Here is a 27,851-nt window from a genome sequence, read left to right as displayed (position 1 = left end):
AATAGTTTTGTTGTGATGGCACCAACACACTGTCACTCCAATGATCTAGACTAGAATGAGAAGAACAAGCATTATGACCAGTCTGAGCAGTTTGACTGGTCTGCAGCTGCAGTGGAGTGAATCCCTCTATGTTGCAAATCTCCCATAACCTTCATTAAAATGTTCTGCCACGTGTCTCAATATTAAGTGCAGCAAATAATCTGCATTTTTTCCTAGGAACTCTCTCAACTGTGGTGCTAACCTTGTCATAAATCGCTTCTTGGGCCTTGCTCTTTTCATAAAACATGTTGGGCAACTGAAAATGGAAAGGTGGCCATGAACGACGGCCAAGGTGGAGAATGGAGAAGGTGGAAATGCACACTGTAAAAAATGACACAAAGTATATTTCATATTACTCACAAAAAATACTATTAAAAAAGCTCACTAACTAGCCTGACACTTGCAAGTTGGCTAAGCAAGCTAATGCAAAGATGATAAACAAGTAGACTGAGAAATTGTTCATCATAAATGGTTTGCAAATGTCTTGTGTTTTTGGCATCATTTTTCAAATTCTGTATTAGAAATTGTACAAAGCTGAGGAAATTAATCCATTGTGAATTTGACATCCTCATAGTCTAACACATAAGATTACATTGGAAAAAACCACTGGAGGATGTTCCGTTTAAATAGAAATCATATGTATGTGTACAGTATGTTCTGACATTTCAAATGGCTAAGGAGTTGTTTCATATCAATGACCTCCACAGGATACACATATCAGTTTGATGCTTATTATGCACATTTGCAATATCACTGCACTGCTCACTGCTGTCTGCACTTGCTGCCTCTCTGGTGGCTTAGACTTGTCAGGATGACCTTGAGAGTTGCTCAGTCCTTACTGTCATTTTCACCTAAATCCAACACAATGTTTACTTACCTGCTAATAATAGCCTAATATAAAACAATGAAATAATAATCCCAGACTGTGACATCTACTGTTGTTACAAGATAAACAGTGTTATTCTCTTCATCTGTGAGTGGTTATGCTGTGGCTCATCTGTAAATCTACACTCAAAAATTGAAATGTGATTAACTGTAAAGTTTGAATAACCATGAAGTGTCTTGAATATGATGAGTCGTACCTAAGGGGAAAGAGGGCTGGAACTGAGGTAGTCGATTGCTGAAGGGATAAATAAATGAATGAATAAATAAATAACACAAGGTTATCTGACACTCCCAGGGAAAATGGATACTATTGGAAAATGATGTAGACCTTCCTCCATCAGAGACACATTGAGGACGTCCTTGACCAAACAGCTTCCTCTGAATAATCCCTGCTCCATTAACTGCAGTTCTCTCCTGTCGTGATTGTTTCTTAAATCCTAACACACTCCGTATGTTATCACCCGTTTAAAGAAATGGCAGAAACGTCCTGTCCTCCACCAAAGAGTGGGAGAGGTTCCTCAGTTCTTTCGGGTGGAAGACTGTCTTGTATCCCAGCAGCTGCAGAAGTGGCTGGCAGACAGTCTGGGTGTAAACCACCATGTCAAAGGACAGCTTCACCCTCCAGTTCTCTGCGTTAGCAGCAGAGTCTCGAGCCGTGGCAAACTTCTGCCGGGATGACTGATCGCTGCCGCCGCGGGTGTTGTTGATGATCCAGTCCACCACGCTGTGATCCAGCGTCAGGCCCAGGAAACTGTAGAGCTCCCTGGCCTTCTGGAGAGGAAACCTGGCTAGATCTTCATACCTGAGCGGGAAGAAGGAGCAGGGGAGAGAGAATCATTCAGTCAGAAAGAAGAGTTTGTCAGTAATCTGCTGCCATCACAAACATGAGTTAAATTTGGGCTAAGGCAACTAAAATTACACATTTGAGGGAGCCAACTACTTTTTTCCTCTTACTTTCGTCTTTACTTAATTTGCAGGGATTGTGCTTTAATTCAACAGTAAGGGTACAAGTGATAAAACCAGGGGCCTGCTGCGTTCAAGACAACTCGGAAGTCGGAAAAAAATGAATTGAACAGCGTTGAACTCAGAAATTACAGGTCGGAAACTCGGGTATCATATCAGAGCTCCGACTTTCCGACTTGACGTCACGACAACATCAAAACATGGCAGCCCTCGTCTTAAACTGTTAGAATTTAGATATTTTAAGTTCTTTGTTGAGGTTTTAATGCATATTTTTGTGTATTATTGCAGTAGCCTATATGAAATACATTTATATTTAGCTGTGATTGTTGTATGGTGTGAAATTGTGGTCCTTGTATGTGACGAAAATAACGTTTAACTGTTATCAAGGCTATAACATTATATGTGCACTCATCTGCGGTGTCTCCTCTCCTCCAAAATAAACATAATTTACTGCTGCATTTATTTTTTGTAGTGTATTCCGCTATGAGCCACAATATGCCAAACTTCCTTCAGATATCCATGTTTTTTTTCTTCCGAGTTCCTGCAGCGTGAACGCAATGATGTCGGAAGTCGGAAATTTCCGAGTTGGGAATTACCACCTCTAAGTTGTATTGAATGCAGCATTAAAACAGTGTGTTGTCATGGTTGCTAGGCAACAGGGGCACAGGGTAAATCAGACCAGACCGTCTCATTTCATTTTATCCTCAGAGGCCTGTGATGTCTTCTGAAGGATGCGGCTCCTGAAGTGGGACACAGTGAGGCCTGCTGTCAATTTCCACAGCACATCACAGACTGGAGTGTGTCAAAGTGTGTAGCTAATGGTCTTTATGATAATCTGTCTGTTATAATCTGGGACCTTTCCACAAAAAACTGTCAAAAAAACAACAACTAGACTACACATTATGTCTGCAGGCTACAATTCAAGGCCCTGCTGGGGCTCTAGGATTGTTTTCTTTCTCTCTTGTGGTTTTCCTCCTACTCTGTTGTGTCTACTGTGTGTGTGTGTGTGTGTGTGTGTGTGTGTGTGTGTGGGCGTGGCTTCCCTCTCCTGGCACCTGGCTCATATCTACACCTGTAATACATCTCTTCATCAAGTCTGCAGTTTAATCTATTGAATCCCACTTTTTCTCTCTCTTTTTTTCTTATATCTCTTGGACCAGTTCTGGTTTTCCACATCACCTCAACAGAAGTCCCTCTTCCTTCAGGTGCCTCTCACTCTTTAACCCACTCTCCGCCGTCTCTAACGGGTCCATGCCTATGTTCCCACAGCCCTATGTTCCCACAGTTCTAAGATTTTTCTCAAAATTAGGCCCTATGTTCCCATGGACTCTCTCTACCTATCTGGACTCTATCTATCTGGCCTGTCTAGCCTCTACCGGGTCTTTTTACTAAACTTAACCAACTCTTTTCTTCATTGCCTAAACCCAACCAATGGTGGGACCAAAGGGCTGTGGGAACATTGGGCCTAATTTTCAGTGCAAAAGTTAGAAATGTGGGAACATAAGGCTGTGGGAACACAGGAATGTTGAGGCCTCATCACTTCTGTCCACAGAGTTGGATAGCTGTCTAATATCTATTTCAACCTAGGGAGTCTGCACATTACAATTTTTTTTGTCAATTCTCACATTTTGGGGGCTGGAAGGCAAGACAAACACCCAAATATAAAGCCTTCAAAAAGTTTTATTTCCATAATATGTCCCCTTTAATCATCCATTCAGGTCACCCTCTCCCTTTAATAGTGAGGAACTTGTACTGTAGACTGCATCTCAGCTTAACACCAGCACTGTGTTAAAGCTGGCCTATTATTTACTGTGGCCAGAACTGATTAGTGACAGCAAATCCAGACTGTGTCCAATCCACTCTAACCTCCACTGCTACACTACACCACAACCTGAACCTCCTGTTCCCACGTTAGTTCCATCTGACGACCGTCACCTAGGAGAAGCTCCAGGCCGGCCACAACACTGACCTCATGACTGGGCTGTAGATCACTGTCATGGTGAGGCCACCTGTACATCCCATCATGCCCAGAAAAAGAAGCGATGGAACAACATACTGATTCCCTGCTGCGGGAGTCATCTGCCCATTTTCATCCCCTGTGGCATCAGTGCTTTTCTATGTAGGAAAGGCTAAACTCTCCACTCCTGCATTGATTATAGTAGTTTGAATCAGTTCAAAAACAAACTTCCTTTGAGCCCCTTCGTTGTGTCATGTGAGGTTCTTAATAACTGTGTAAGGAAGGTCAGTGTATCTTTTGGTCATTGGATTCTTTTTTGATGAATGGGAAATAAAAAACAAAAACTGGTTGGTTTGTTGGATTTTCATTTTGAAATACAAAATTTTTATTGAAACACAAAGAATTCTTCTTTTTGAGTGTCAAAGAACAATTGTGTACATTGGGTTCTCAAGTTTGTGCCATTTTCAGCTCAAAATCTCCTCAAACTTGTTGCAGAAAATCCTCTTCTGCCCCACTTTACAGGTGATATGCGCACAGATTTCTGTAGATGTTAGGCCTTGTTTTGCTATGTCTGAAATCATATCCGAGTAGGGCTCCAAAGACATTTTGGCCTACAGAACCTCATTGGCACTTTTGCCTTGAAAAGACAACATCCGGTGTCAAAATATGGAGGAAAGGTCTGTTTATTTGTTTCTGTTGACTGGTGATTTTATTTTTTGCATGAAAATCAAACTGTTTTTCAATTGTAGTTAATTGTTCTTTGACTCTCAAAAACAAGAACGCTTTGTGTTTCAATTTTACTTTTTGTATTTCAAAATTAAAACAGAATAAACCAATGATCTTTTGTTTTTTAATTCCAATTCATCAAAAGAAAACCCAATGACCAAAAGATACACTGACCTAAGGAGAATCAGATGTGCTCAAAACTGACGAGTCATCCCTGTCTGACCTTACAAAACAACCCTACTGGTGAAGATGACTGGATTGGGCTAGTTCAGACTGTATGTCCAAATATTATCCATGTCCTTCTCACCTGAGCAGCATGTACCTCCCTCTAAGCCAGGCGGGTCTGGCCAGGCCCACGGACACAGACCTGAGAAAGTCCTCACATACTGTGTTAATCTGTCCCAGGTCCAGGTTGTGGGGTCGACGCCCGGTTGCTCTCCACAGACGCCACAGCCGGTAAGTGTCTCGAAATGTCTCAATACGAGACGCCAGGATGCCGCGTGGATCTCGAACAAGCTGGACCACCTGATGATGATGAATAATGATGAAGCATTCAGCGGGAACACACCGAGATCAGAATGTCAGGACAAATGTCTCTGAATGTCGTCCAGTGTAGTAGTAGGCCTACTACAGCGGTGGGATAGTGGGAGTAATAGGAAGCGTACAATTCATTTACAGTTTATTAATGCCTGGGTCTTTCAACCTCATAATTTCTCTACATGGTCCATTAGTAACTGGAGCTTTTGATCGTCCCATCCAGCAGAATGAGTTTTTCGTGTGCTATGGAATCATACATTTTCATGTTTCCATTGCTGTTTTTTACTTAGAGGACAGAGTAGATTTTGTGAATGGAGTCTGCCTTACTGTGGGAGCCACGGATGCTTCCCACCAGTTTTTACTTTTTTACCAAAAACTTTATTATGATTATTTATTATTTGTTGTTGTTTTTCTTTGAGGTAATGTGGGAGATTATTTTGGGATTATTCTGTTATATGTATTTAAGTGATATTATGTATGGGTTATTGAAGTTTTTAATGGTATATTTGTGTTTATTTTTTGTATATTGTCATTATTTTGAGTTTGATGTAGAGGATTTATATCCTGCATCAGGTGTATCTTCATTAAATTTAATTAAACTACATTCAATTTCATTCAAATTAACTCATGCTAATCAAACAGTACTTTGCACTGTTTTTCTCACCCCTTTCCTTAATTTGGATCAGACAGCCCATAATAAAAAAAAAAACTAGATCAACTTTTCACCAGCCACATCAGATCATCTGAACATTAAAATAGCATTTTTCAGACAGATCCAGAGATCAGAATCAAATTTCATTTGAGGCTTGTCTCTGTGTTGATGTTGTGAGATCTTGTTGCTCTTTTCCCGCAGAGATTTTGGTCTATTACCAAATACAGAAACGTACAGGGACCATCAAATAAAAGTTGAAATTGAGTTTGTCATGTAACCATGGTCAACGTGTTCATAAATTTGCTCTGTCCTGTCTAAATAAACAGAGAAATGCCAGATTTAGCACAAGGCTACTTTCCACCCATTATTGTTGAAACAATAAAACTTGAGTTTTATAATAAGATATTATTGGATATAAGCAAGCAGATAAAAAAGAAGCTGCAAAATCAGATTTTAAAAAACCCAGTGGCACTGCTTGGAAGCATCTTTTGTTATAATAAAGGATCTTTGACAGGAAATACATTCCTGCTCCCAGTCATCCCTTACCCTCTGACCTGAGATCTGTCTGCGAACCACAACTATAACCTGTATATTTTTGGCTAATTGCAGGATATTATCTAATGCAATGTCTGTTTTTTGCTACTGACTATATATTGGCCACTGTTGTTGCCTAAGTGTCAAGAATGAGCAAAAACAGTAACAGTGAGTGTTCTAGCAGGATGTCTGTGTCAGCTTGTTTAGAGAAATAAAGTCCAACGATGGAGCGCTGCACAGGCAGGAAGGTAGGCCAGTGCAGTCACACTCATTATATAATCCAGGCTATCACATCAGAGTGAGTGTGACAGAGGCTACTGGCCAAACACTCCCACTGCTCTGGACGTCTGTGTTGAACATGTGTCTCTGAGGGGCTGCAGCTGTTGTCCCCACATGTTCAATCAATACCAATTTAGAGCCGCATTGATTGATCATCTAACCTCCCATCATCCAGTCCACCATAGTCTCAGCTGCTGAGGGACTGTTAAATGCAACCGCCTGACTGAGAAGTACTAACACACAGAGGGAGAAAATACAAGTCAGTTTTCATTGCTGGTGGTCTGTGACCAGGCTGAACAGTGATTTGTTTTTCATTGATTTTTCATATTGTTCTAAACAATTCCTTAAAGTACATTTCTAAAAACTGTACAAAACCTATCACAGCAGAATGTCCCTGTCCATCAAATATCACACCCACTACCTGCTTCTTGTGTGACACTGGATGATTCTTTTATAATGTGTACATGGAGACGTTTCTATAGATACAGTAGAGGTGGATGTGTTGCAACTTAAACATAAAATGCCTGCTGTCAAGAAATCACTTGTAAAATGTTATGCTACTGTTGCTAAGAGATTGTGTAGTAAACCTACACTGTCAGTTTATTGTATAAAAAGAGAATTTGTGTTTGCACCAAAAGAAAAAAAGACTTTTTGTGTCCCTAGAAACACTCGTGTTGTGCAGCAGTGTTGTCAATTGAAGCTCTTTTCTGAATATTTCATACATTTGTGTGTGTGGGTATATTTTTTTAAGTTGCAGTGTGTTGGGCCATCAGGGCCACCGTACATTGGGCAGACTGGGCTGCCTGTCATTCGATTGAGTTGATTATGAAGTGCTGCTGAACAAACTTAGAAATGCTGGCCTCAGTCCAAAGGCTGCTAATTGGTTCACAAAGCCTTTTATTGATTGAATCCGGTGTGTTAATGCAGAAGGTTATAAATGAGATTTTCTTGAAACAACTGAAGGCGTTCAGGGATCGACCACAGGGCCTATTTTATCCTCTATTTTGACTTGAGTAAGGACTTTTAACCAAAATCCACCTATATGCTCATGACACTGTCATTTATAAGTAATGCGGAAAAGCAATAAAACAGCTTTGGGCTGTATTACAGTTGTTGTTCTTCTTAAACATTTTAACACCTCTACACCTGAAGGCAAATCCACCGAAAATTTTACTTGGTACAAATACTTTTTTCAGTCGACAAATTGATAATCTAGTGAGGAAGCTCAAGGTGAAGGTTTTTGCTTCAGAAATAAGCCTGGTTTTAAATTTAACATTCAGAAAAACCTTGTGAAAAACCTTGTGTATCTTCCTGCAGCCTCCTCTGTGACACAGAGCCTTGATTCAGTGTACCATGCATCAACATGTTTTTATCACAAATGCGAAGTCTCACCACTGCAGTCTTGCCAGTCTTAGACAACAACACTAGTATATTTTTATCTACAAAGTGAGGCTGATGCTGGGCAAACTAGCCTCTTCTTGTTTGTTTATGTACCACAGGTTTTCACAGATTTGCAGATTTGCACTGTTAACTTGGACAAAATATGTGTTTTTAATCTCAACGGTTCTTTATGGTAAAATAAAAGTGAATAAAAACAATTGTTGCAACTGATCCTTTACCTTCAGGTTGAGTCGTGGGTCCTCAATCAGCGCTCTAAGGTCACTGATTTGGGGAATCCGGACCGTCTTGAACGCTGCATGGCGCTTTGCTCTGCAGGCATTAGCAGCCAGCGTCACATTAAGCGGCCCGCATCTCCTCGCACACTCGCCTTCATCAGTCAGCACCAGGTTCTGTTCCTCCGGTCCCAGAGGGGCCTCACACACAGGAGGGGAGCACAGACACCGACCTAAAGACAGGACACGTAGGATAAAGGAACAGAAGGTAACACATGGCAAAAACAGCATGGAAAAAAAAAGTCCCATGTCCCTTACTGGCTCCTCTTCTGAACAGCTTGTCAGTGGAGTGGTTGGTTGGACGAGGTCGTATGTAGCTCTCCAGGCTGCTGAGGTGACAGTGGAACAGGGATTTGAGCAGGTCTCTGGCGGCGCCCAGCATCACCCTCCTCTCAGCCAGGTTCCGACTCTGTGCCAGCCGAGGGAGCAGAGCCAACTGGACGTGGTACAGAGGCTCAAACAGGTAGAAGACCTGGGATAAGAGAAAAAAGTTGCAATTTTACTTTTACACATACAAAGAGAAAGCACTGTGGTATATTGATGTGTTGATGAAAAGAAGGGATCACCACTGACACGTCTTCACTTGCATTCAAAAAGAACAGTGTCTAAAAATGCCGAATCGTGGAGCATCTCTGGTGCCAATATGAGATCTCTCTCTCTTGGCCTAAACCCCAAACCTTATATACATTTTCTAATTCTCCACCTTCTCCCACAGAAGGATATAACTGACCAGGATGGTCAGACAAAGACAGGATCTAAAAACAAAACCTAACTCATGCCTTCTGACATTTAACCTCTTGACCAAGCTAACTTAAACATAGATGCAGTGTCAAGTATCCCCAAAAACTATGACCCACAGAGATGGGTAGATGACATTTCTCAGGGTACATTCCACACTACTACTAGACACCTAATCTAAACAGTTCCTATCCAAATAGTGACTGACCTCTGACATATCCCTTAACTTTTAGGCTAAGAAAACACCATGAAGAACATAAGATAATTCAAGATATTAAAGCAAAAAAGCTCAGGTGGATAATACACTACAACACCAACTTCAGAACACCACAAAAGGAAGATGTTGGCCGTGGCTCAGGAGGCTCAGGAGGGAGAGGGGGTCGCTCATTAACCACAAGATTCGATTCCCGGCTCCTCAAGTCTCTATGTCAAAGTGTCCTTGTGCAAGACACTGAGCTCGTACTTGCCCTCCGATGCATCATGGGATGTATGAATGTGTGAATGATTAGCCTCTAAAAAGCTTGTCTGTGAACAGAGCTGTATGAATGCGTCTGTGAAAAGGGTGAATGTGACAAAAAAAACAGTGTTAAAGGCTGTTCCCAGTGACTAGAAAAGCGCTATATAGCTAAGTGCAAGTCCATTTACCATCTTCACTTCAGGGACACTTTCACACAGAGCTTTGGGACACATTAGAGTAAATTAATGACAAAAAAAAAGGAGAAAAATGGTGACCGGTGTCAAACACCACAAGGTGTCCCCTCTGGACATGGACAGAAAGTCATCATGATCATCACGCTCTCACATGGTCACATCATTGCCACAGTTGTTTATCCTACATTCAACAACGAGCAGAGCCTATAGTCACGTGACATCAGTTATGAAGCACCTGGACAAAGTCAACTGGACTGGTCTCTGAGCACAGATGCCATCTACTGGAAGAGGCAGAGCCGACTGTTTGTTTGTTTTTTTCCTCAGGAGGCTCAGGTCCTTTGACGTCTGCAGTGAAATGCACCTCATGTTTTATCAGTCAGCGGTGGTCAGTCAAGTGTTTCATGCTGCAGTCTGCCTGCCGGAGCAGCAGCATGTCTGACCTGAACACAAGGAGACTGGACAAGCTGGTTAAAAGGCTGAGACTGTGACTGGCAGGAGTCTGGACTCACCACACAGTAACACTGTTCTGGAAGCAGGTGTGGCTTTGATATGTGGCTTTTAAAGGGCTTCACATTCACTTAAAGGGATAGTTCACCCAAAATTCAAATTTCACTCATTATCTACTCACCCTCATGTCAACTAAGAGCTGTGAGAATTTTCAGAGTTCTCCGTTCCTTCTCTGAGTTAAGGGGGGGTCCGCGCAGCAGTATTTGTCCATATAATGGTTGTCAATGGATACTAACTTTCTTCGTCCAAAAGACACACCAAAAAACATCCAAATACCTCCATACTGCTAGTCTGTAATGTCCCTCTTGTATTGAAGCCCCGACATGAGAAATTGTTCCGAAAAAAATTAAATAAGTCTATATTTTAAGCTTGTTTGTAGCGGAAGCTCCCAGTGTCTCGGTTCACTGCTCTTCCTGTGTCAGTGCAAATCTCTCGTGATTTGCACTGACCGGCGGAACAATTTCTCATGTCGGGGCTTCAATACAAGAGGGACATTACAGACGAGCAGTATGGAGGTATTTGGATGTTTTTTGGTGTGTCTTTTTGTTACGAAGACAGTTGGTATCCATTGACAACCATTATATGGACAAATACTGCTGCGCGGACCCCCCCGTAACTCAGAGAAGGGACGGAGGACTCTGAAAATTCTCACAGCTCTTAGTCGACATGAGGGTGAGTAGATAATGAGTGAAATTTGAATTTTGGGTGAACTATCCCTTTAATATTCTTAACTGCATTTCTGTGAATCATCTGACCTCCCAGCTGATATTTTTCAGTCGTGCGTGTATATTTTGATGGTTGATGATAATTTGATATGAGACAGACCACAGTTTATTACATTCTAACCTCTGGATGCTGGTTGAACAGCTGGCCCACAAAAGAAGATCCGCTCCGGGTGGTGGCGAGAATGAGGATGTGTGTCCTTCTGCTGGCGTTACGGGAGGGCGAGAGGGGGGAGGAGGGGTTGGATGGGGTATGGGAGGGGGCCTCGTCGCATTTTTGGTCGGAGGCCTCCGGCGCTTCCTGTCCCAAACGTGTCAGATCTTTGAGACTGCAGTTGACAGCGTGACTGGTGGGTGCCAGGCCCACAGAGCACAGCAGGCTCAAGGGCTTGGTGGAGAAAGTGCGGATGGCCGTGTACTGGATGGCTATGGAGGCTAACGCCAGCAGCACCATGGATTTCCAGGAACACTGCATGGTGGCTGAACAGCTGGATCAGGGAGCCGCAGCGCTGTCTGCCAGACAATGGGACAGAGAGACATGTGGAGGGCAGAAAACAAATATATTAAATGTTCTAATTCATTAAGGGTTAGCCAAGCATTATTAAATGCTTCGGTAAGTGCTTAACAACTTAGGAGGTAGAAAATACACCACACAATCATTATTCATAAAGCATTTTTCCAACATTGAGTGCTTAACTAACAAGTAATGACTGCATGAATTAATGATGAATTCAATAAGCGTCAATAAGTGTTTTTAAGCATCAGTTGATGCTCTCACCAACCATTAGTACATGTACATTTATACATGCACTTCTAAATAGATTACTAATCATTTAGTATAGTATATACACAATCATAATACCTAATAGGCATACAGACAAGGGCAAGACCATCTGATGAAGTTCAAACTGAGCATCAGAGTGTGGATAAAAAAAAGACAAAAGTGATTCTGAAGGGTTGAACAGAGACCGATCAGAAAAAGAGAAAATACCCAGTGAGCTGCAGTTCACTCATGTCTATATGCTGTACTATGTGTGTCCTGCCTCAATGTTAGCAGCTTGCTTTGTCCTCGTGGTGGAATAAAGAGGTTATGTGAAAAAATAATTTCCCTAATAAGGGATAATAAAGTCTAAAGTCTAAAAGTCTAAAGTTCATTCCGGGAATGAATGAAAATGCCTTAAACCAGAGAAATCAGTCAGCGTTTTAATCATGGTAATGGGCTGTGTCATTCGATTATCAGGCACCGGTGCAACATCCTGTTGTCACAGTCTGCCAGAAGCATCACAACTGTCTTTTTATCCAGTTTTAACCCACATTTATATTATACACATTTTAGATCTTGTTATTCTTTTTACTGTATATGTTTACTAGATGATCTGCCCAGCACCAAACAGCAGACAGACCACATTAGAGACCAGTCTGGTGAACATTGTCTGTATTTCTCTGAGGAGTTTGTGAATAGAAGGGTTGAGTATTAACCCACGCTGAGAAGACGATGGTTAAGTTTTCGGTTTCTTAATATCTAGGTTACACTCGCACTCTAACATAAATGTGTGTGTGTATGAGAAAAGAAGTGATTAAAGGAACATAGCCGAAGGCTGGCTGGATTTGGGTTATTTGTAGCTATTTGTGTTGTGACAGCTCATCACAGAGCAGAGTGTGTGTGTGTGTGTGTGTAGGGGCACAGTGCATGTCTCTTTGTGTGCACAGACAGTCACTGTTGACCATTGCTTGACCTGCAAAACAAATGACTTTAACACATTGGCCACATTAATATTCATCTGGGTTAAATGTGATGCAGATGCAATTAACATAATTATGACACAAACACTGTGGAAAGTCACATCCACTATAGCACTGTTAAGACACTGGTCACTCAGATGTCCCACACTCAAGCCACTAACTGGTAAACAGACTATAGGTGTATGTCTAGGTGTCAGACTTTTTACTCTCATGACAATTAAGTGTAAATAAAATCCTGGCAACAGAATCTGTGTTCACCCTGTAGGCATTACTTTTGTTTTTTAAGGCTTTAATGCATTGGTAGTGTTCTCTCTACTTTATAAACACAGTACTGCTCTAAGATAATGTGTTTCACTATGGAAATGTCCTTTTCCCCCCCACTTGAATTAAAACAATTAGTTATCCCAGTACAGTGAGGTCCACCTGAAAACTCATTTTAAATGACTGTTGCCTTTCATTTCTAATTTGATTAGTCATTTTGTTACTCATAGTTCTACGAACTGTTCCTTTTTTAATTGATTTTACTTGTTTACTCTATAGGCCGATATATGTTGATGTGTTGCCTCTGACATGGACTTTGCCTGTGAGGTTTTTTTTTTTTTTTTTTTTACATGTGTATGGACTGAGCCTGTCAATCACATTAAACATTGATAAATGTGTTTATGCATAATAAATTGATCAGTATCAGCATAGGTTTAATGCTTCATAAATGACTGACTGCATGAGCTGTATCTGCGAATGAATTAAGTTGTCTGAATCTGAAATGGTCTCAGTTTGAAATAACACTTCTCCCCTGACCCCCACCCATCTGAACAGAAGCACTGTCTGTGCCACTGGTCCTGGCTTCTATCTATCTATCTATCTATCTATCTATCTATCTATCTATCTATCTATCTATCTGATAACAGTCTAGTCAGTATGGCACCTCCCGGGCTAACCCAGCCTTCATATGTTCCTGTTATGATGCATGCACCGTTATCTTTCATAGATTTTCATCGCCCCCGATAATTACTGAGGGCTGGCTCTCCTCCAGCTCCACCGACCGTCGGTCCCTTCACCCACCCCCCCCCCCCACACACACACACACACACACACACCTCCCAGACGCAGCGAACACTAAACGCGTTGCCCGGCCCCGCGGTCTCGGACGGTGAGCATGGTTACCTCTGTGGTGTGTTGGAGCCGTCAGCAGGAGGCGGCAGGCCGGCTGTGGTGATGGAGACATGGTGCTGATGCAGAGGCTGCTGAGGCTGCTGTTGCTGCTGTGTTCCTCCACGGTGAGGGCGAGCACCAACCTGCGCCTGTTTGTGGTCCACTCAGGAGGGAGGAGGAGGAGGAAGAAGACATGACGCTGCGGAGGAGAGACGGTCCTGATCCAAATAAAGCCTCGACGAAACGAGTGTCTGAGACAAAGATGACGCGCGGCGCCGTCACATCCACATCAACAGGCGGCTGGAGCTGGAGCTGGAGCGGTGGGCGACATGACACGAGGAGGGTGCAGGTCTCTGTTACCACGCTGCCTCCTCCTCCCTCTGTCTGCCCCCACCCCACACCCCCCCTACCTCCCTCCCTCCTTATGCTTCACTTTTTTTTCAACGTCTAAGTCGCAAAATCACGCACACGTGCACATTTACAGCCTGATCACTATTGATCTCTCCTGCCCATAGGCTGTCAGTCCCCGTGTCTATGTCTCCTGTGGACAAACTCCACAGTCATGTTTTGCTCTCTTAAAGGGCAAAAAATGACATTAGTAAAAATAAATGCAGAATTGAACTACCGTAATAGCTGTTCTTTTGGTACTGAAAAATGCGGTTTCTTATTAATTGATTTCTGCATTTCTTTATTTGGGATGTTCATGTGGCCTGGTTCTGGTTCGCCCACCTAACCAATCCGGCTTTAGACTGATGGTCGGACCGCCTATATGATTACCATATGGACACAAATAAATGAAAGCAGAAATGTGGAAATACATAAATGAACAGATAGCATACAGTATATTGAAAATAAATTAAATTGAAAATAAATAAATAGCAATTACAACACCAAGTTTTAATGCAAGAAACACTGCATCATGGAAAGAGGCAAGAAAATTATTAGCAGAATAATGATGGGGCTGGTTACTGACAGGTTTCTAAGCTTCTAAATGTTCCTGTTAAATCTAATGGGCTTGGAGAGAACATGATACAACCAGTCACACACAGCAGCTCCTCACAGTTCATCAAAAGAGCAGCCCAAAAGCCAAGAGCTCCAGAACCAAATTCCAGAAAGACCTGGAAGGAGCAGGTACAGGTGTCATAGGCTAAAGAAAACAATAAGCATTGCACTCCACCACCATGGTCTCCATTCATGATCAACCCTGGAAGACTTCATTACTGAAGACAAGGCATGACAAGATTCAAAGCCTGCACCAGACCATTTGGAGAAGCCTGTGGATAACCAGGAGAATGTTTTCTGGTCAGATGAAAGAAAAACCAAGTTTGGAGGAGGAAATGCTCTGCATCTGATGCTAAAACCTACAGAGATGTTTCTAGGTGAAAGAATCATATGCAGGGCTGTTTCTGTTGACCTTGAGCTAGTGAAAGACAAGTTATTGAAGGTACAATGAATGATGCTAGGCTATGTACTGAGAAATTCTTGAAAAAAAAACCCAGCCAAACTATCCCTTTAAATTAGGCAATCTAAACGATCTGAATATGGTTCTTTCTTTGATTTTTCAGTTTCAAAACCAAATCAGAAAAACATTTGTTTTGAGTTGGTAGTTCCAAAAACTGGTCAGTGTATAAAGACCAGTTTGTCCAGAGGGTCTTAATGGCCAGTTATCAGTTATTGGTTACTTTGGCCCCAATGACAGCCCTGTAAGAGCTTCTGGTTTGTAAGAAATGCCAAGATTTTTGTGTCAATATACGATTTGATCACCTGAGGGAGACAAAGACTGTGTTTGGGGAGGTGAGTCTGCAGTTACTTCTCCAGTTCATTAATGGACATTAAGGCTGATTGATTTAAAATAAACAGCAAGATAAATTACCAATGGATTTACAAAACCACACTTAAGTGTCGGGGGCAAAGTTTGTCACATTTTCTTTTCTCATCACAGGCAGAGCTCCTCATCTTACCCTAATGTCCTTAAGAGGATGAGAGAGTTAAAGGGTTCTCTCATTCAGACCACCTATCTAATCCTGTCCTTATGGTCTGAGGGCGATTTAATATCAGTTTCTGAAAGTCTCCTAAGGACAATGATACAGTAACATGTCGAGATTGTATCCCTTAATCTATTGACAGATTAGGCAAACTAATTGTTTAACTTTAAAAAAAAAAAGAAAGAAAAGAAAACAACTAGAAGTGACATTAAATTTCATTTCAACAGTCTTGATTCACGGGCCATTGTAACTTGATGTTGCGGTGAGCTCTTCCAAATCATGCAAACAAACATCCTTATAGTTCAGATAGCAGCTGGTGATCCCCATCTGGTGAGAGTTGAAGGTCACAACCTGGGTGGCATAGCCTATGCCGCTATCGATTAATCATAGAAAATAAGAGTGGAATAATTATGGATCTTTGTGTAAAAGTGGACACAGTCTGTGGTTGCATCAGAAAAAAGATGTCATGTTGAATGCCACCTTGGTATTTTAACACTTCCGGTGTAGTTTCTCTTGGGTCTATTGGAGACTGCTTTGGGTTCTGATAATAAATTCAGTGTATTGGATAGCTGCTGCACAAATTAGCAAAATGTAAACTTTATACCATGTTACCACAGATCTCTTCCAAAGTGGTACTAGAAATAACATAAAGGCAATGTTTTAAGTATGACATTTTACTCCAATGAATTGCAACTTAGACAACTGTTCTAACAAATTTTGATGTTTAACAATGCCTTTCCAGCAACTGTGTTGTTTCTGTACACGACCACCCCTTCCAATGTTCGACAATAAAAAAAATCAAGTACTTACCTTGTCCAGTAGCTTGTTCTGTAGCTCCAGGACATCAGCGCTCCTGAAGTGTGGCCAATTTTCAAAATCCACCACTTCTCCATATCCTAGTTTTTTCCTCTTCCCACTACCAAAACCAAAGAAGATCTTGCTACAATCTTCAAACCGAGGTTAAACACCCCAGGACATCCACTGATAACCACCATCTGATGCACGGTGTCACATTCAATACAACTTTAGATTCCGGTGAAAGATGAAATCCAATCAAAAAACTCCTTGTGAAAAAAAAGTGAGAGTTCAAAGTGTTAAAAAGACAACAGACCTAATATCACTCAGCCATGTTAGACAAACCAATAAACCATCTGCAAACACATAGCTTCAGAAATTAAGATGAAATTTAATTAATTATCAGACAAAAAAGTGGGGGTTAAGTTGTACTATCATCTGTAAATAGCTTATTCCCTTTCCAATGCTGGTACAGAAAACTGAGTTACAAATCCATTTTCTTTTGGAACCAAATGCCAAACAGTGAATCATGTGTTGCCAAGACGACTGAAAACCGTCCCGTTTGGTGTGGAGAGGACTGGGTTTTCAGGGAAAGAAGGAAGGCAGCAGAAGAGTGTGATCTCTAGCAAAATATATATCATTTCATCCTGGCTTCAGGCAGATGCATCGGTGATTGGTCTATGTCAGGCTCAGTGGACATATACTGTATACTCAGTAGAAACGCTGCAACACATTTCAGTATTACCTGGTGTCCATCTTTGTCATTTTGCTCACTAGGCTGGCAACAGGCCCAATGCAAAAGTTGGTCATCATCTATGATGCACCAGGCACCTCAAAAGCCATTGGTTGGTGTTGGTGGAGCAAACCAAAGCTAAAAGGCCATATATATATACAGAGGCAACTACAGTGTGTGAACACAACCATGGCAGGTTTGAACCCAACTTTTAAAAACATAAATAAATAATCCACCTTCATGGGGTGTCTAAGTGACTTTTGAAATCGAAAAATAAAAATCTAGGTGGAACAATGGTGCGTTCAGACTGAAGACAGCGCCCACTCAGAAGAGGCTTTACTCAAACTGGTTTAAAGATCACTCCAAGACAAGGCTGCGTTGGAGGCGGCGTGTTACTTTGGTTGCTGCTGAGGGGTAAAATACAACTCAGGTGGGGAGATAGAAGCTTGAGTAATAGATTCACACGTGAAGGCGTTTCAGACACTAGAAACACTGCACAGCACGCTATGAGGAAAGACTTCACAACTGTGGGAAGTCACCACGGTGGCAGTCATCTTATCCTCCACCTCAACACTTGGCAGGTAACCGGCTGAATTTCACCGTTCACAGTACACTTAGCCAACAGCGCTGTCGCCAGTCTGAACACAGTCCAAGAGTAGACACCTGCAGTTGGAACTGAAAAGACCAAATTTACAATTTCAAATCATTGTCTTCAAAAATAAACTGGTGAACTAAGTGAATCACAGCATTTTCTTTTCGTTTCATATTCCTTCCAGTAGTTTGTCTTTAAAAGCACATTCATTCCCCCAATTTCACTAAAATGCTGCAAAGTCAAAGTTCTCATTTGATGCAGCTTGTTGAATGTAAAAAAGCAATAAAAAGAAAGACCACTTGGTTGAGAACCGGTGGTCTGAAAAGCATTTGAGACTTAAAAAAATAGCAGTGTTGGGCCAAAGAAGAGGGACAGTGGTTCAGAAGAAGTTTAGCTGGAGCTAATGCATAAACAGCTCCCAGTTTAGGCTGCGGTGACAACAGACTGTACCTCTCCTGTTTAGCCTTCCAGCTGCGAGGTAGGAACCCAGTTAGCATGAATGCAGCCCGCCAGAAGGGGAGAGAGTGTGTTTGTATGGCTCTTAAGTAACATGACTATCATTTTTACTTTCATAATAAATTAAAAAAATTATACCAAGAAGCTTGTCAAATCTGACTCAATGCAGAAGAAGAGAAAAACATTTACAAAGAATACCTGCAGCAAAATAAAACTTTTAAGTGTGTTTTTTAAAACGTGTTTCAATTGGCAGGAGCAGCTCTGCTCAGAGACACAGACCAATAGTGGGTGAGAATTTTAAATATAGCAACTGTTATTAAGTGTCAGACTGCTACGCAGGATCCAGCTAGTAACAACAGCTTAATGATTGGCTGGCTCACCAATCAGCTTTTCCTGTTTCTGTGGTCATTCATCTTATGTTTCTGTATACATTTTTCTTTTTATAAAATATTTTATTCATACAATCATTTCTTTAACTATAGCAACATTACTATTTAATTTTGAGTGGCAAGATATCAGTCGCACATCACCTCATAAGAACAATAGTATATAAACAAATGCAGAAAAAAACTATTCTGTATCCATTTGAGTACGTCTCTTATTTTGCTTTTCAGTTCATCCTGTGTCTGTACACCTGTCTGTCTGACTGTCAGTGATGAGCCGATGGGAGTATTGCTGGTCCTGTTGGGGGCGTGTGATTGGTACAGCTCTGAGCAGTGGCCTAGGCTGGCTAGCCAGGAGGAGGGCCCTGCGTGGCAGAACAGGCTGGCCATTGGCTGGCGTTAGAGAACCTTCACGCCGGCCCATTCACAGCTGGCTCTGTGGAGACGGCACTCTGGTCCAGTCTGAGGACAAAGGAAGAGAGATGGTTATGGACCTTTTTTGGAAAAAGGTGGAAATCATTTAATATTTAAAGGGACAACGAGGAGTTTTGGAAAGCAAAGTGTTTTCACACTACATTTCCCATGAGCCTCCGCACGCACGGTGAAAGTCTTGGACTGACACAAGATGGACGAATGCGAAAAGAATGTTTTCAAATCAAGAATGAAAGTCGGAGGTTGGAAGGCGATCAGATACCGTCGTAGTTCCGACCATTAACAGCGATTCGGCGGCGTTATTCCCATGACCCACCGGACAACATCCGCAAAACTGAAAGTAGGAAATGCTGGGCGAGCCGACCACTAATAATAATAACAAAATAACGATAAAGACAAACAATATATTTATCGAAAATGGAACCATTAACAATTGGGTAACGTAGATTCATCCACATTAATATGATACTTTTTTATAACCAAATACAAACTCCTCATTGTCCCTTTAATATGTTTCAAAACAATTAGCTTTCACCACTGAATCTATACTGTGAGTAGAACTGGCACTTGGCTTGCTGGAGTGAGAGCCAAGTATGCACAACTACTACATTTAAGGGTTTCTTGGTTAAAAGAATAGTTCACCCAAAATTCAAATTGCACTCATTATCTACTCACCCTCATGTCGACTAAGGGCTGGGAGAAGTTTCAGAGTTATCCATGGCTTCTCTGAGTTACAGGGGGTCTTGTATGGAAGTTTTTCTGTGCCATCTGAGTTTGAATATGAATTTCTAAGACTGAATTTTTTTAGCATCAAAATCAGACTTTGAATTTTAAAAACCATCAAATTTCTAGCACTGAAATTTTTTTTGCCTCTTGATTTTTTTTTAAATGTTGAAATAAATTCAGTGTAAAGAAAATCAATGTCTCAAAATATTCTGTTTTTCAAAATTCGACATGTAAAAAAAATTCAACGTAAAAAAATCTGTATAAAAAAAAATCAGTTTCTAAAAAAAATTCAACATCTCAAAAAATTCAGTGTCCAAAAATTCAACTACAAAAATTCAACATCTCAAAAAATTCAGTGTCCAAAAATTCAACTGCAAAAATTCAGTGTCAAAAGAGTCAACATCCGGGTCACCAGGGAGAAGCAATCGATCCCCGTCTCAATAAGGACTGCTTCTGTGTGACACAGGTCACACACACACACACACACACAGGTAGGCCAGACCGGTCCCGGCCATGGCCACAAACTTAGGCGACGGTGCTTCGGTGAGTCTGTTTACTTTATTTTCCATTTGTGTTTGTTAAATTGAGTATTAGATATTAGCCGGATTTATTTAACAATATCTACAATTAACTTTTAATGAGGTGGCGTTCGTGCTAAACTACGTTAGTAACTAGCTAACGGTATGTGAGCATAGGTTGAGGCTAACTTACTTTCGGTTCTGAGGCAGCGAGTATGACGACTGACAGTAACTTACAGTACTAAGTTACATTAAACAGTGATAGTGTTAACTGGTGACACAGGATGTTGGGGGGGGGGGGGGGGGGGGGGGGGGCTAATTAGCGGCCAAGCGCGACCTGCCCGTGCGTGCGTGTGTGTCTGTGTGTGCGTGTACGATGGTGAAACGCTTTTTTTTTCTGAAACACTGGGTGACAGCATATCGTGGTTGCGCTAAGTTAGTGATGGCAGCTGTTGACAAACGGCTACAAACAACAAACCAGTCTATACCCACCAGTCCTCCCATTAGCTGGACTACTCTCCTTGCTTTACCTGTATTTGGCCCAGCCTGCTCACCAGAAGCTGCATTCATCAGCTCCTCTTTGACTGAACGATCCCATTTCCCATATTTTTCCATACTCCTTACTAAAATGAAACGTAGTTAATTTCTGAGAATTTATTCCTCGGACTGCGCTCCTTAAATAACTGTTATAGACCACTGTGGCCAGCTGCGTCCCAGAATTTCCATTTGCGCGCACACAGACACACACGCACGCACGGGCAGGTCGCGCTTGGCCGCTACTTACCCCCCCCCCCCAACATCCTGTGTCACCAGTTAACACTATCACTGTTTAATGTAACTTAGTACTGTAAGTTACTGTCAGTCGTCATACTCGCTGCCTCAGAACCGAAAGTAAGTTAGCCTCAACCTATGCTCACATACCGTTAGCTAGTTACTAACGTAGTTTAGCACGAACGCCACCTCATTAAAAGTTAATTGTAGATATTGTTAAATAAATCCGGCTAATATCTAATACTCAATTTAACAAACACAAATGGAAAATAAAGTAAACAGACTCACCGAAGCACCGTCGCCTAAGTTTGTGGCCATGGCCGGGACCGGTCTGGCCTACCTGTGTGTGTGTGTGACCTGTGTCACACAGAAGCAGTCCTTATTGAGACAGGGATCGATTGCTTCTCCCTGGTGACCCGGATGTTGACTCTTTTGACACTGAATTTTTGCAGTTGAATTTTTGGACACTGAATTTTTCGAGATGTTGAATTTTTTTTATACAGATTTTTTTTTTATACAGATTTTTTTATGTTGAATTTTTTTACATGTCGAATTTTGAAAAACAGAATATTTTGAGACATTGATTTTCTTTACACTGAATTTATTTCAACATTTAAAAAAAATCAAGAGGCAAAAAAAAAATCAGTGCGAGAAATTTTATGGTTTTTAAAATTCAAAGTCTGATTTTGATGCTAAAAAAATTCAGTCTTAGAAATTCATATTCAAACTCAGATGGCACAGAAAAACTTCCATAGTCTTGGCATAGCAGTGCATGTCCATATCCATATGACGGTTGCAAATGGATACCACTTTTCTTCGTAACAAAAAGACACACCAAAAAACATCCAAATACCTCCATGCTGCTCGTATGTAATGTCCCTCTTGTATTGAGGCCCCCGAAATGCGAAATTGTTCCGAATCGAATTGAATCTCGCGAGATTTGGACGGACCAGGAAGAGGAGCTTCCGCTACAAACAAGCTTGAAATATAGACTTATTTAATTTTTTTCGGAACAATTTCGCATTTCGGGGCCTCAATACAAGATGGACATTACATACAAGCACTACGGAGGTATTCGGATGTTTTTTGGTGTCTTTTTGTTACGAAGTGGTATCCATTTGCAACCGTCATATGGACATGCAGTGCTGCACGCAGCCCCGCTGTAACTCAGAGAAGGCACGGAGACTCTGAAAATTCTCACAGCTCTTAGTTGATATGAGGGTGAGTAGATAATGAGTGAAATTTGAATTTTGGGTGAACTATCCCTTTAAGCAGCGCAGCCTAGAAAGACTCAAGAAGCAGAGACTTACTTGGCCTCCTCTACAGCGGACATTTCCTCTAGAGGACCGTTGGGAAGCTCCACATTGGACCGGCACTTCTCACTGCTCACAGGAGACACAGGAGAGAGGAAGAAAACGTCACTGAATGCTCATTCAACATCTACACAAAAATGTTTACACCTGGTGTCCACACCAGTCTGAATGGGTCACACCAGTCCTGACAATGGTAAATGTAAATCATCTACTTCCTGTTTGCACCAGCAAGTGCAAGGCCAGTGTATATGAGAATAGTCATGTGGTATGTGTGAGATTATCTCCAACACCTCGCTAAAATGGTTGTCTGAACAGAGATGCAGTCTGTACTTCTTCATGTCTAAGGATGGGTACTGTTTCGTATAAAAATGAAACTTATCAACCAACACATCCAGCGTTTCCCATTTATTGCGGCCTGCCACACTCTCTCTCTCTCTCTCTGGTGCACGCACTTACACACACACACACACACACACATACACACACACAATCACATGCACAGGTCGCGTTGTAACGGTAATAAAGCCTGTGCATAGTCTCAACGGTAATAAACAAATGCACTAAATTGTGCTAATGTGTTCAAAGTGCTGAATGGTGCAGAGGTGTGGACACATTTTGTCTGCCTTCAGGTAAGTGGTGTGTGTTGTGTCTGACCCTGTTTTGGGACAGCAGGCTGTGGCTGAGCTGTTGACATCTGTTCTCTCCAAATCCACACCCTCCCCTACTGAGTATTTCTCCGAAGACGCACTCTTCTCTTCATCACTGGAACACACATGTAAAACACACACAAATATACATCAATACAAAGAGGCGCCGACTTTCCCCGCACAAACACACAGAGCACATTGAGATGTGAACAGTGATGCATGCTGAACTGACTGACAGCACACAGTAAAACAAAGGATGGAGGTGTTGAAATGGGGGAAACTGAATAGTATGAAGGAAAAGCATCAAAATGTACAGCAAATGGAGAAAGTCGTCTGTTTTGAGTGTTGAGCTACAATACTGCTTACTTTGTAGCTACAGAGCCAGCGAATAGTAGGCAGGCCTACAAACGGATTTGGACACTGATTAGACCAAAATTGTGCCAGCCGTCAGTCTTGCTTTGTCTCAGAGAACCACCAATAATCTCAATGAGGCCTCAAAGCAAAACACCCAGAAACATTCAAATATAATCCAACATTTGAGGAGACGCATAGCAATTATTACCTATTTTATATATGAATTATTATCATGGTGTTATTTCAGACAACAAGCTGTGTGAAGACTGTGTGAGTTATTGCAACATTTGTGGAAACATCCACACAATTATCTTCGTGTTTAATAAGCTGCAGAGCAACAAAAATAATTTTCATCCTTAGTGTAAGTTGATGTTCAAAAAGGAAACAAGTCTTCATTAAAAATTTCAATACTAAGAGAAAAGTCTTATCCGTCCTGCATAAAACATTGAGTTTTATGTTTGTGTCCCCAAGTTTGTTTGTTTTTTTAATTTTTCCTAAACATTTTTCCACACAGATCCTAAAGTAATAATATTTCATGTCAGCCAGAGCCCAGTGGATAAATCAGAAGGACAACAATATTGGCGTGTACTAGCTTCTCATGGATGAAAGTAAATCAGTATGGGCACATACAGACTGAGGGAATTAAGAAACAACATCTCCAGTTTGTGCCGTGCAGAGAAGTGAGGGAAATAGAAATAGGGGAAAGAAAATCAATATTTCTTAGATATGACAAAGTCAGGATTAAAGTAAAATCTTCCTCCTTCCTGCATCTGTAGCACCTATGAGCAACTCTTATTTCTGAGGTTGTGTTAATGGAGCATTTCACTTTTGTAAATTGATTCAATTTCGTACCAATTGAAATGTAAATGTACATCCATCCTTCTAGTTTAAGATTACTGTGTTGTTTTATAGGATGTATTGTGTACCACAGGCCACTCTGGGTGTATTATCTGTTCTACTGTGCCTGTGAAGAACAGTAGTGAATGGACTGTTTCCACAAATAACAAAAGATTGATGGAGAACGTTTGACATTTTTCACTATTATGCAACGTGTGGCTCCAACACATTGCACCATTAACCTTTGAATCATCTATGTCGTAATAAGTTATGTCAGAGCCTTAATGACAAGCTTTCTTTTTCAACTGGTCCTGCTGTGAACGGATGATTAATGTATGATTTAACATCTAGGTGCACACTGCACATCAATGTCCAGCATTTGACTGGTCGCACATTAGAGATTGTGCACTTTTAACTTTAGTTTTAATGGCTGAACCATGACAATGAAATAAATTATATGAATAATAAAATCCAATTGTGGAAAATATGAAAACATTTCAGGTAAATCTCGCTTCCTGTGATATAAATTTTGAAATTCTAATTTGGTTTTAAATTGGATTATGACACGAGGCGTCTAAAACTAAACTGCACTTGGACAACACCTTTGGTAGAAACACATGCAGAATGGAGATAATGAAATAAACAAACAAGGAGCTGAAACCAAAGAAGATCAAAACTGGGAAAGAAAAGTTGGTGGTTGACGTGACAACAAGACTACATCACGGCTGCAGGCTGATCTCTGATTGGCTGTACATACCGATAAGATTTCAACACTCTGAAGAAGACCACACCCACAACGCACAGCAAGAGAGAGAGGGGAAGCTCAGGTTGTAAGTGTCGCTCAGTTCATCAGACAGTTGTTATTAATCCAGACAGACAGACAGTATAATGCAACATCAACAAGGGGACAGAAGGACAGAGGACAACCAACTGTAGGACCTGTGGATATCAGGCAGGTAAGTATTCAACTGTGGAGACACAGACGCTTGAATATGAAACATCACCCACTGTAGATCTGACCATGGAGAATGGATTTTAAACCTTTTGATGGTTGAAACAGGACTGAAATGTCGACATGTGTCTCATACTTGAATGTACCTTTTAAGTCTATATGGTCGTAACAAGCTGAGCTATATATAGTGTACACATTCAGAGTTGGTCCAGCCCCACATGTGGGTACTTCTTTTTGGCAGTGTGATGACATCTACACTGATGTCCTCAGACAAAGTCCCTTCAGTCCTAGTTCACAGTTTATAATTAAACTAAATATTTCATTATTTGAATTGGATAATACATCATAAAGCTGTGAGCAGAGCAATGATTTCTAAACCACTCTATATTACATTTCCTCTCTGTCTCTCTATCTTACACACCAACACATTGGCAAGGGACTCGTCGTGTTTACTATTAACACAAATACAACTGTAGTGTGTATTGTACAAATGAAGTGTATATTTAGTGATGTTCTCACCTGGGAAAAGTGTGCACTGAAATAATGATTTTATGTTACTGAGATTTTTTGCTGCTTTCTCTCACCCTTATTTGTTTTTTTCCTCATTACAGTGATCGATTAAAACTGCACATTTTAACATACCCTGCTGCTCCAGAGGGCAGAGTTCTCTGCTTTGTTTTTTTAGTGACTTTCTAGTTTTGTTTTTTATCTTTAGATCCAACAATTACTTGAGCTTGTCTCTCTGCTTCTCTATCTACTGCTCTCTCTTGCTCAGTCACTCTTGGAGCAACAAATTAACTTGTTAATAAGATTGTAGTTTTTTGGGAACTTCATAGAGGACTGTGCCAAAATGGTAAATTCAACGCTGCAACAACAGAAACTGTGACCAAGTGATGGTGTGAGGGTTCCATTCTGGCAACGACACCATCATCAAAGAGCATGCCAGTCACAACCTTAGCACTCGAATTATTACTGATGGCATTTCGTCTTTTAGCACGGCTGTGTGTGTTTTTGTGTGGATGCGTTTGGCGAACCTCTTGAAGACGGCGGTCTCGGTCTTCGCATCAACAGTGAGGCTCACGGTTTCTTTCATAGAGCCGTTGATGACCGTCTCTGTGATGCTGCGCTGCTCACAACAAGCCGTTTCCTCCTCTGCTTTGGATCTCCCACAATCCTTAGGTGAGGTGGGGGAGGGACAAGCCGCATTGTTTCCCAACCAGCCGTCACACTCTGAGGGGTGTTAAGAGAGGTGACAATACAATTTTGTCATTTAAGCTTCTTTAACACTTGAGAACTCACTGTGACCGTGATAGAAAACATTTTCATCAAAATGTCATTCAAAACATGAAGTCTGACTTTGTCAACTGGTGACTGAATGTAAACAGTTTAATGTGAAATTACACACATTGTGAAGTGTCAAAAGCCGTGTTTCCACTACGTGGTACCGGCTCGACTCAACTCTGGTACCAGGTATTATTCTAAGAGAGCGTTTCCATTACAGGATAGTACCGCCTTTAGAGTAGCCGGTCGTCATAGCGACGGCGCTTAATAAAGTAAGGTGAAATTTAATATAGACTTATCTGTTCATTTTAAAACATTTATCTGTTGAAATGTGGTGATATCTGTACATGGAGCCCTGAGGCAGCGCTGCTCTTCTGTCCAGTTCAAATCTGAAGCTTCACTTTACAAACTAATGTGGATGATACAGTTGTAGAAAACTAACATTTATCTGCCAGAAGGAATTATATCAGCTAGCGGTAAATCTGCAGAGAGCTGAAGGTAACTTTATCAGCCTGACCAATCAGTGGTCTGCAGTGTTTACATGTCACATTTTAGTACCTCTTCAACCATTCTGGAACCTCGGCCGAGCAGGTACTAAAAAACAGTACCGGGTATCAGATTCCAGGTACTTTTACATAATGGAAACACAAAAAGGCCAAGTCGAGCCGGTACTGTGTAGTGGAAACGCAACTAAATATTCAGTGTGTCCAGGTTTAGTGTTTGTTCCAAAATCCTATTATATCTATACAAGTCACACTGTGGAATAAAATGCATGCAAACACATCTCACCTTCAGGCTGCATCGGTGCATTGACCCCAAGAGGGTCCACTGTCTCTATGCTGGTCTCCATAGCAACTGGAGAGTTGCACCTCAGTGGGTCTTTAGGGCTGAAAAAGAGCAATTCCTATTTTATTATGAAGACTATGACAGCCAGAAGCCAGCAGTGTTCTGCTGTTCATGCAGCTCTGCCAACACTAACGGAGAAAATGTAGCAAATCCTGTCAGGATGTCCTACCTAACGGGGGTGAAGTTGGAGAAGTCAGCCCAGCCGGTTTCAGAGTTGGTGTTGGCAGGAGGAGAGGCGCTCCACGCTGCGTCAGGGATAGCGTCTGTTGAAGAGGGGGAGGACGAAAGAGGGGAGGAGGCAGCGGGGTTGTTGGGGCTGGCGGCAGAAGCTGTGGATGTCCCTGTGTCCATTGGGATGTCATCAAAGTTGGCTGTCCACACTGGCCCTGCAATGTAATTATGTTAAAACACATGAAAACAGTCATGTAACAGCCTCACCATTAGAAATGTATGCAAACATCTCAAAACAAAT

The 27,851-nt window shown here is 41.5% G+C and overlaps 2 protein-coding genes across 7 annotated transcripts in view; both read right to left on the bottom strand.

Moving 5' to 3' along the window:
* Window positions 1-694: 694 nt before the first annotated feature.
* Window positions 695-14,079, bottom strand: LOC146985324 (carbohydrate sulfotransferase 1-like). The gene is made up of 6 exons (XM_085778237.1): window positions 13,771-14,079; window positions 10,988-11,376; window positions 8,504-8,717; window positions 8,192-8,418; window positions 4,878-5,095; window positions 695-1,726 (listed from the first exon to the last, which is right to left on the bottom strand). Exons 2-6 carry the CDS (start codon window positions 11,336-11,338, stop codon window positions 1,390-1,392), a joined length of 1,347 nt encoding a protein of 448 aa, XP_085634363.1. The 5' UTR covers window positions 11,339-11,376; window positions 13,771-14,079; the 3' UTR covers window positions 695-1,389.
* A 2,830-nt stretch (window positions 14,080-16,909) lies between these two features.
* ppp6r3 (protein phosphatase 6, regulatory subunit 3) overlaps window positions 16,910-27,851 on the bottom strand; it is a 36,235-nt gene continuing 25,293 nt past the window's right edge. For 2 of the 6 annotated variants that reach the window (XM_085778231.1, XM_085778233.1), the window contains exons 20-25: window positions 27,549-27,765; window positions 27,323-27,420; window positions 26,287-26,482; window positions 23,117-23,224; window positions 22,460-22,534; window positions 16,910-19,164 (exon numbers count right to left, since the gene is read on the bottom strand). In XM_085778231.1, the coding sequence (XP_085634357.1) occupies window positions 19,113-19,164; window positions 22,460-22,534; window positions 23,117-23,224; window positions 26,287-26,482; window positions 27,323-27,420; window positions 27,549-27,765 (746 nt within the window). In that variant the 3' untranslated portion in view covers window positions 16,910-19,112. Of the gene's footprint in view, window positions 19,165-22,459; window positions 22,535-23,116; window positions 25,076-26,286; window positions 26,483-27,322; window positions 27,421-27,548; window positions 27,766-27,851 lie in introns of those variants that run through there. The other 4 variants (XM_085778232.1, XM_085778234.1, XM_085778235.1 and 1 more) reach the window with 3 other exon arrangements.

Source organism: Trachurus japonicus, chromosome 6 (genome assembly GCF_045865225.1).
Source record: "Trachurus japonicus isolate A0001 chromosome 6, Traja_1.0".
Lineage (NCBI taxonomy): Eukaryota > Metazoa > Chordata > Actinopteri > Carangiformes > Carangidae > Trachurus > Trachurus japonicus.
The sequence above is the reverse complement of the archived record's forward strand: the minus strand, read 5'-3'. Positions and strand labels throughout refer to the sequence as shown.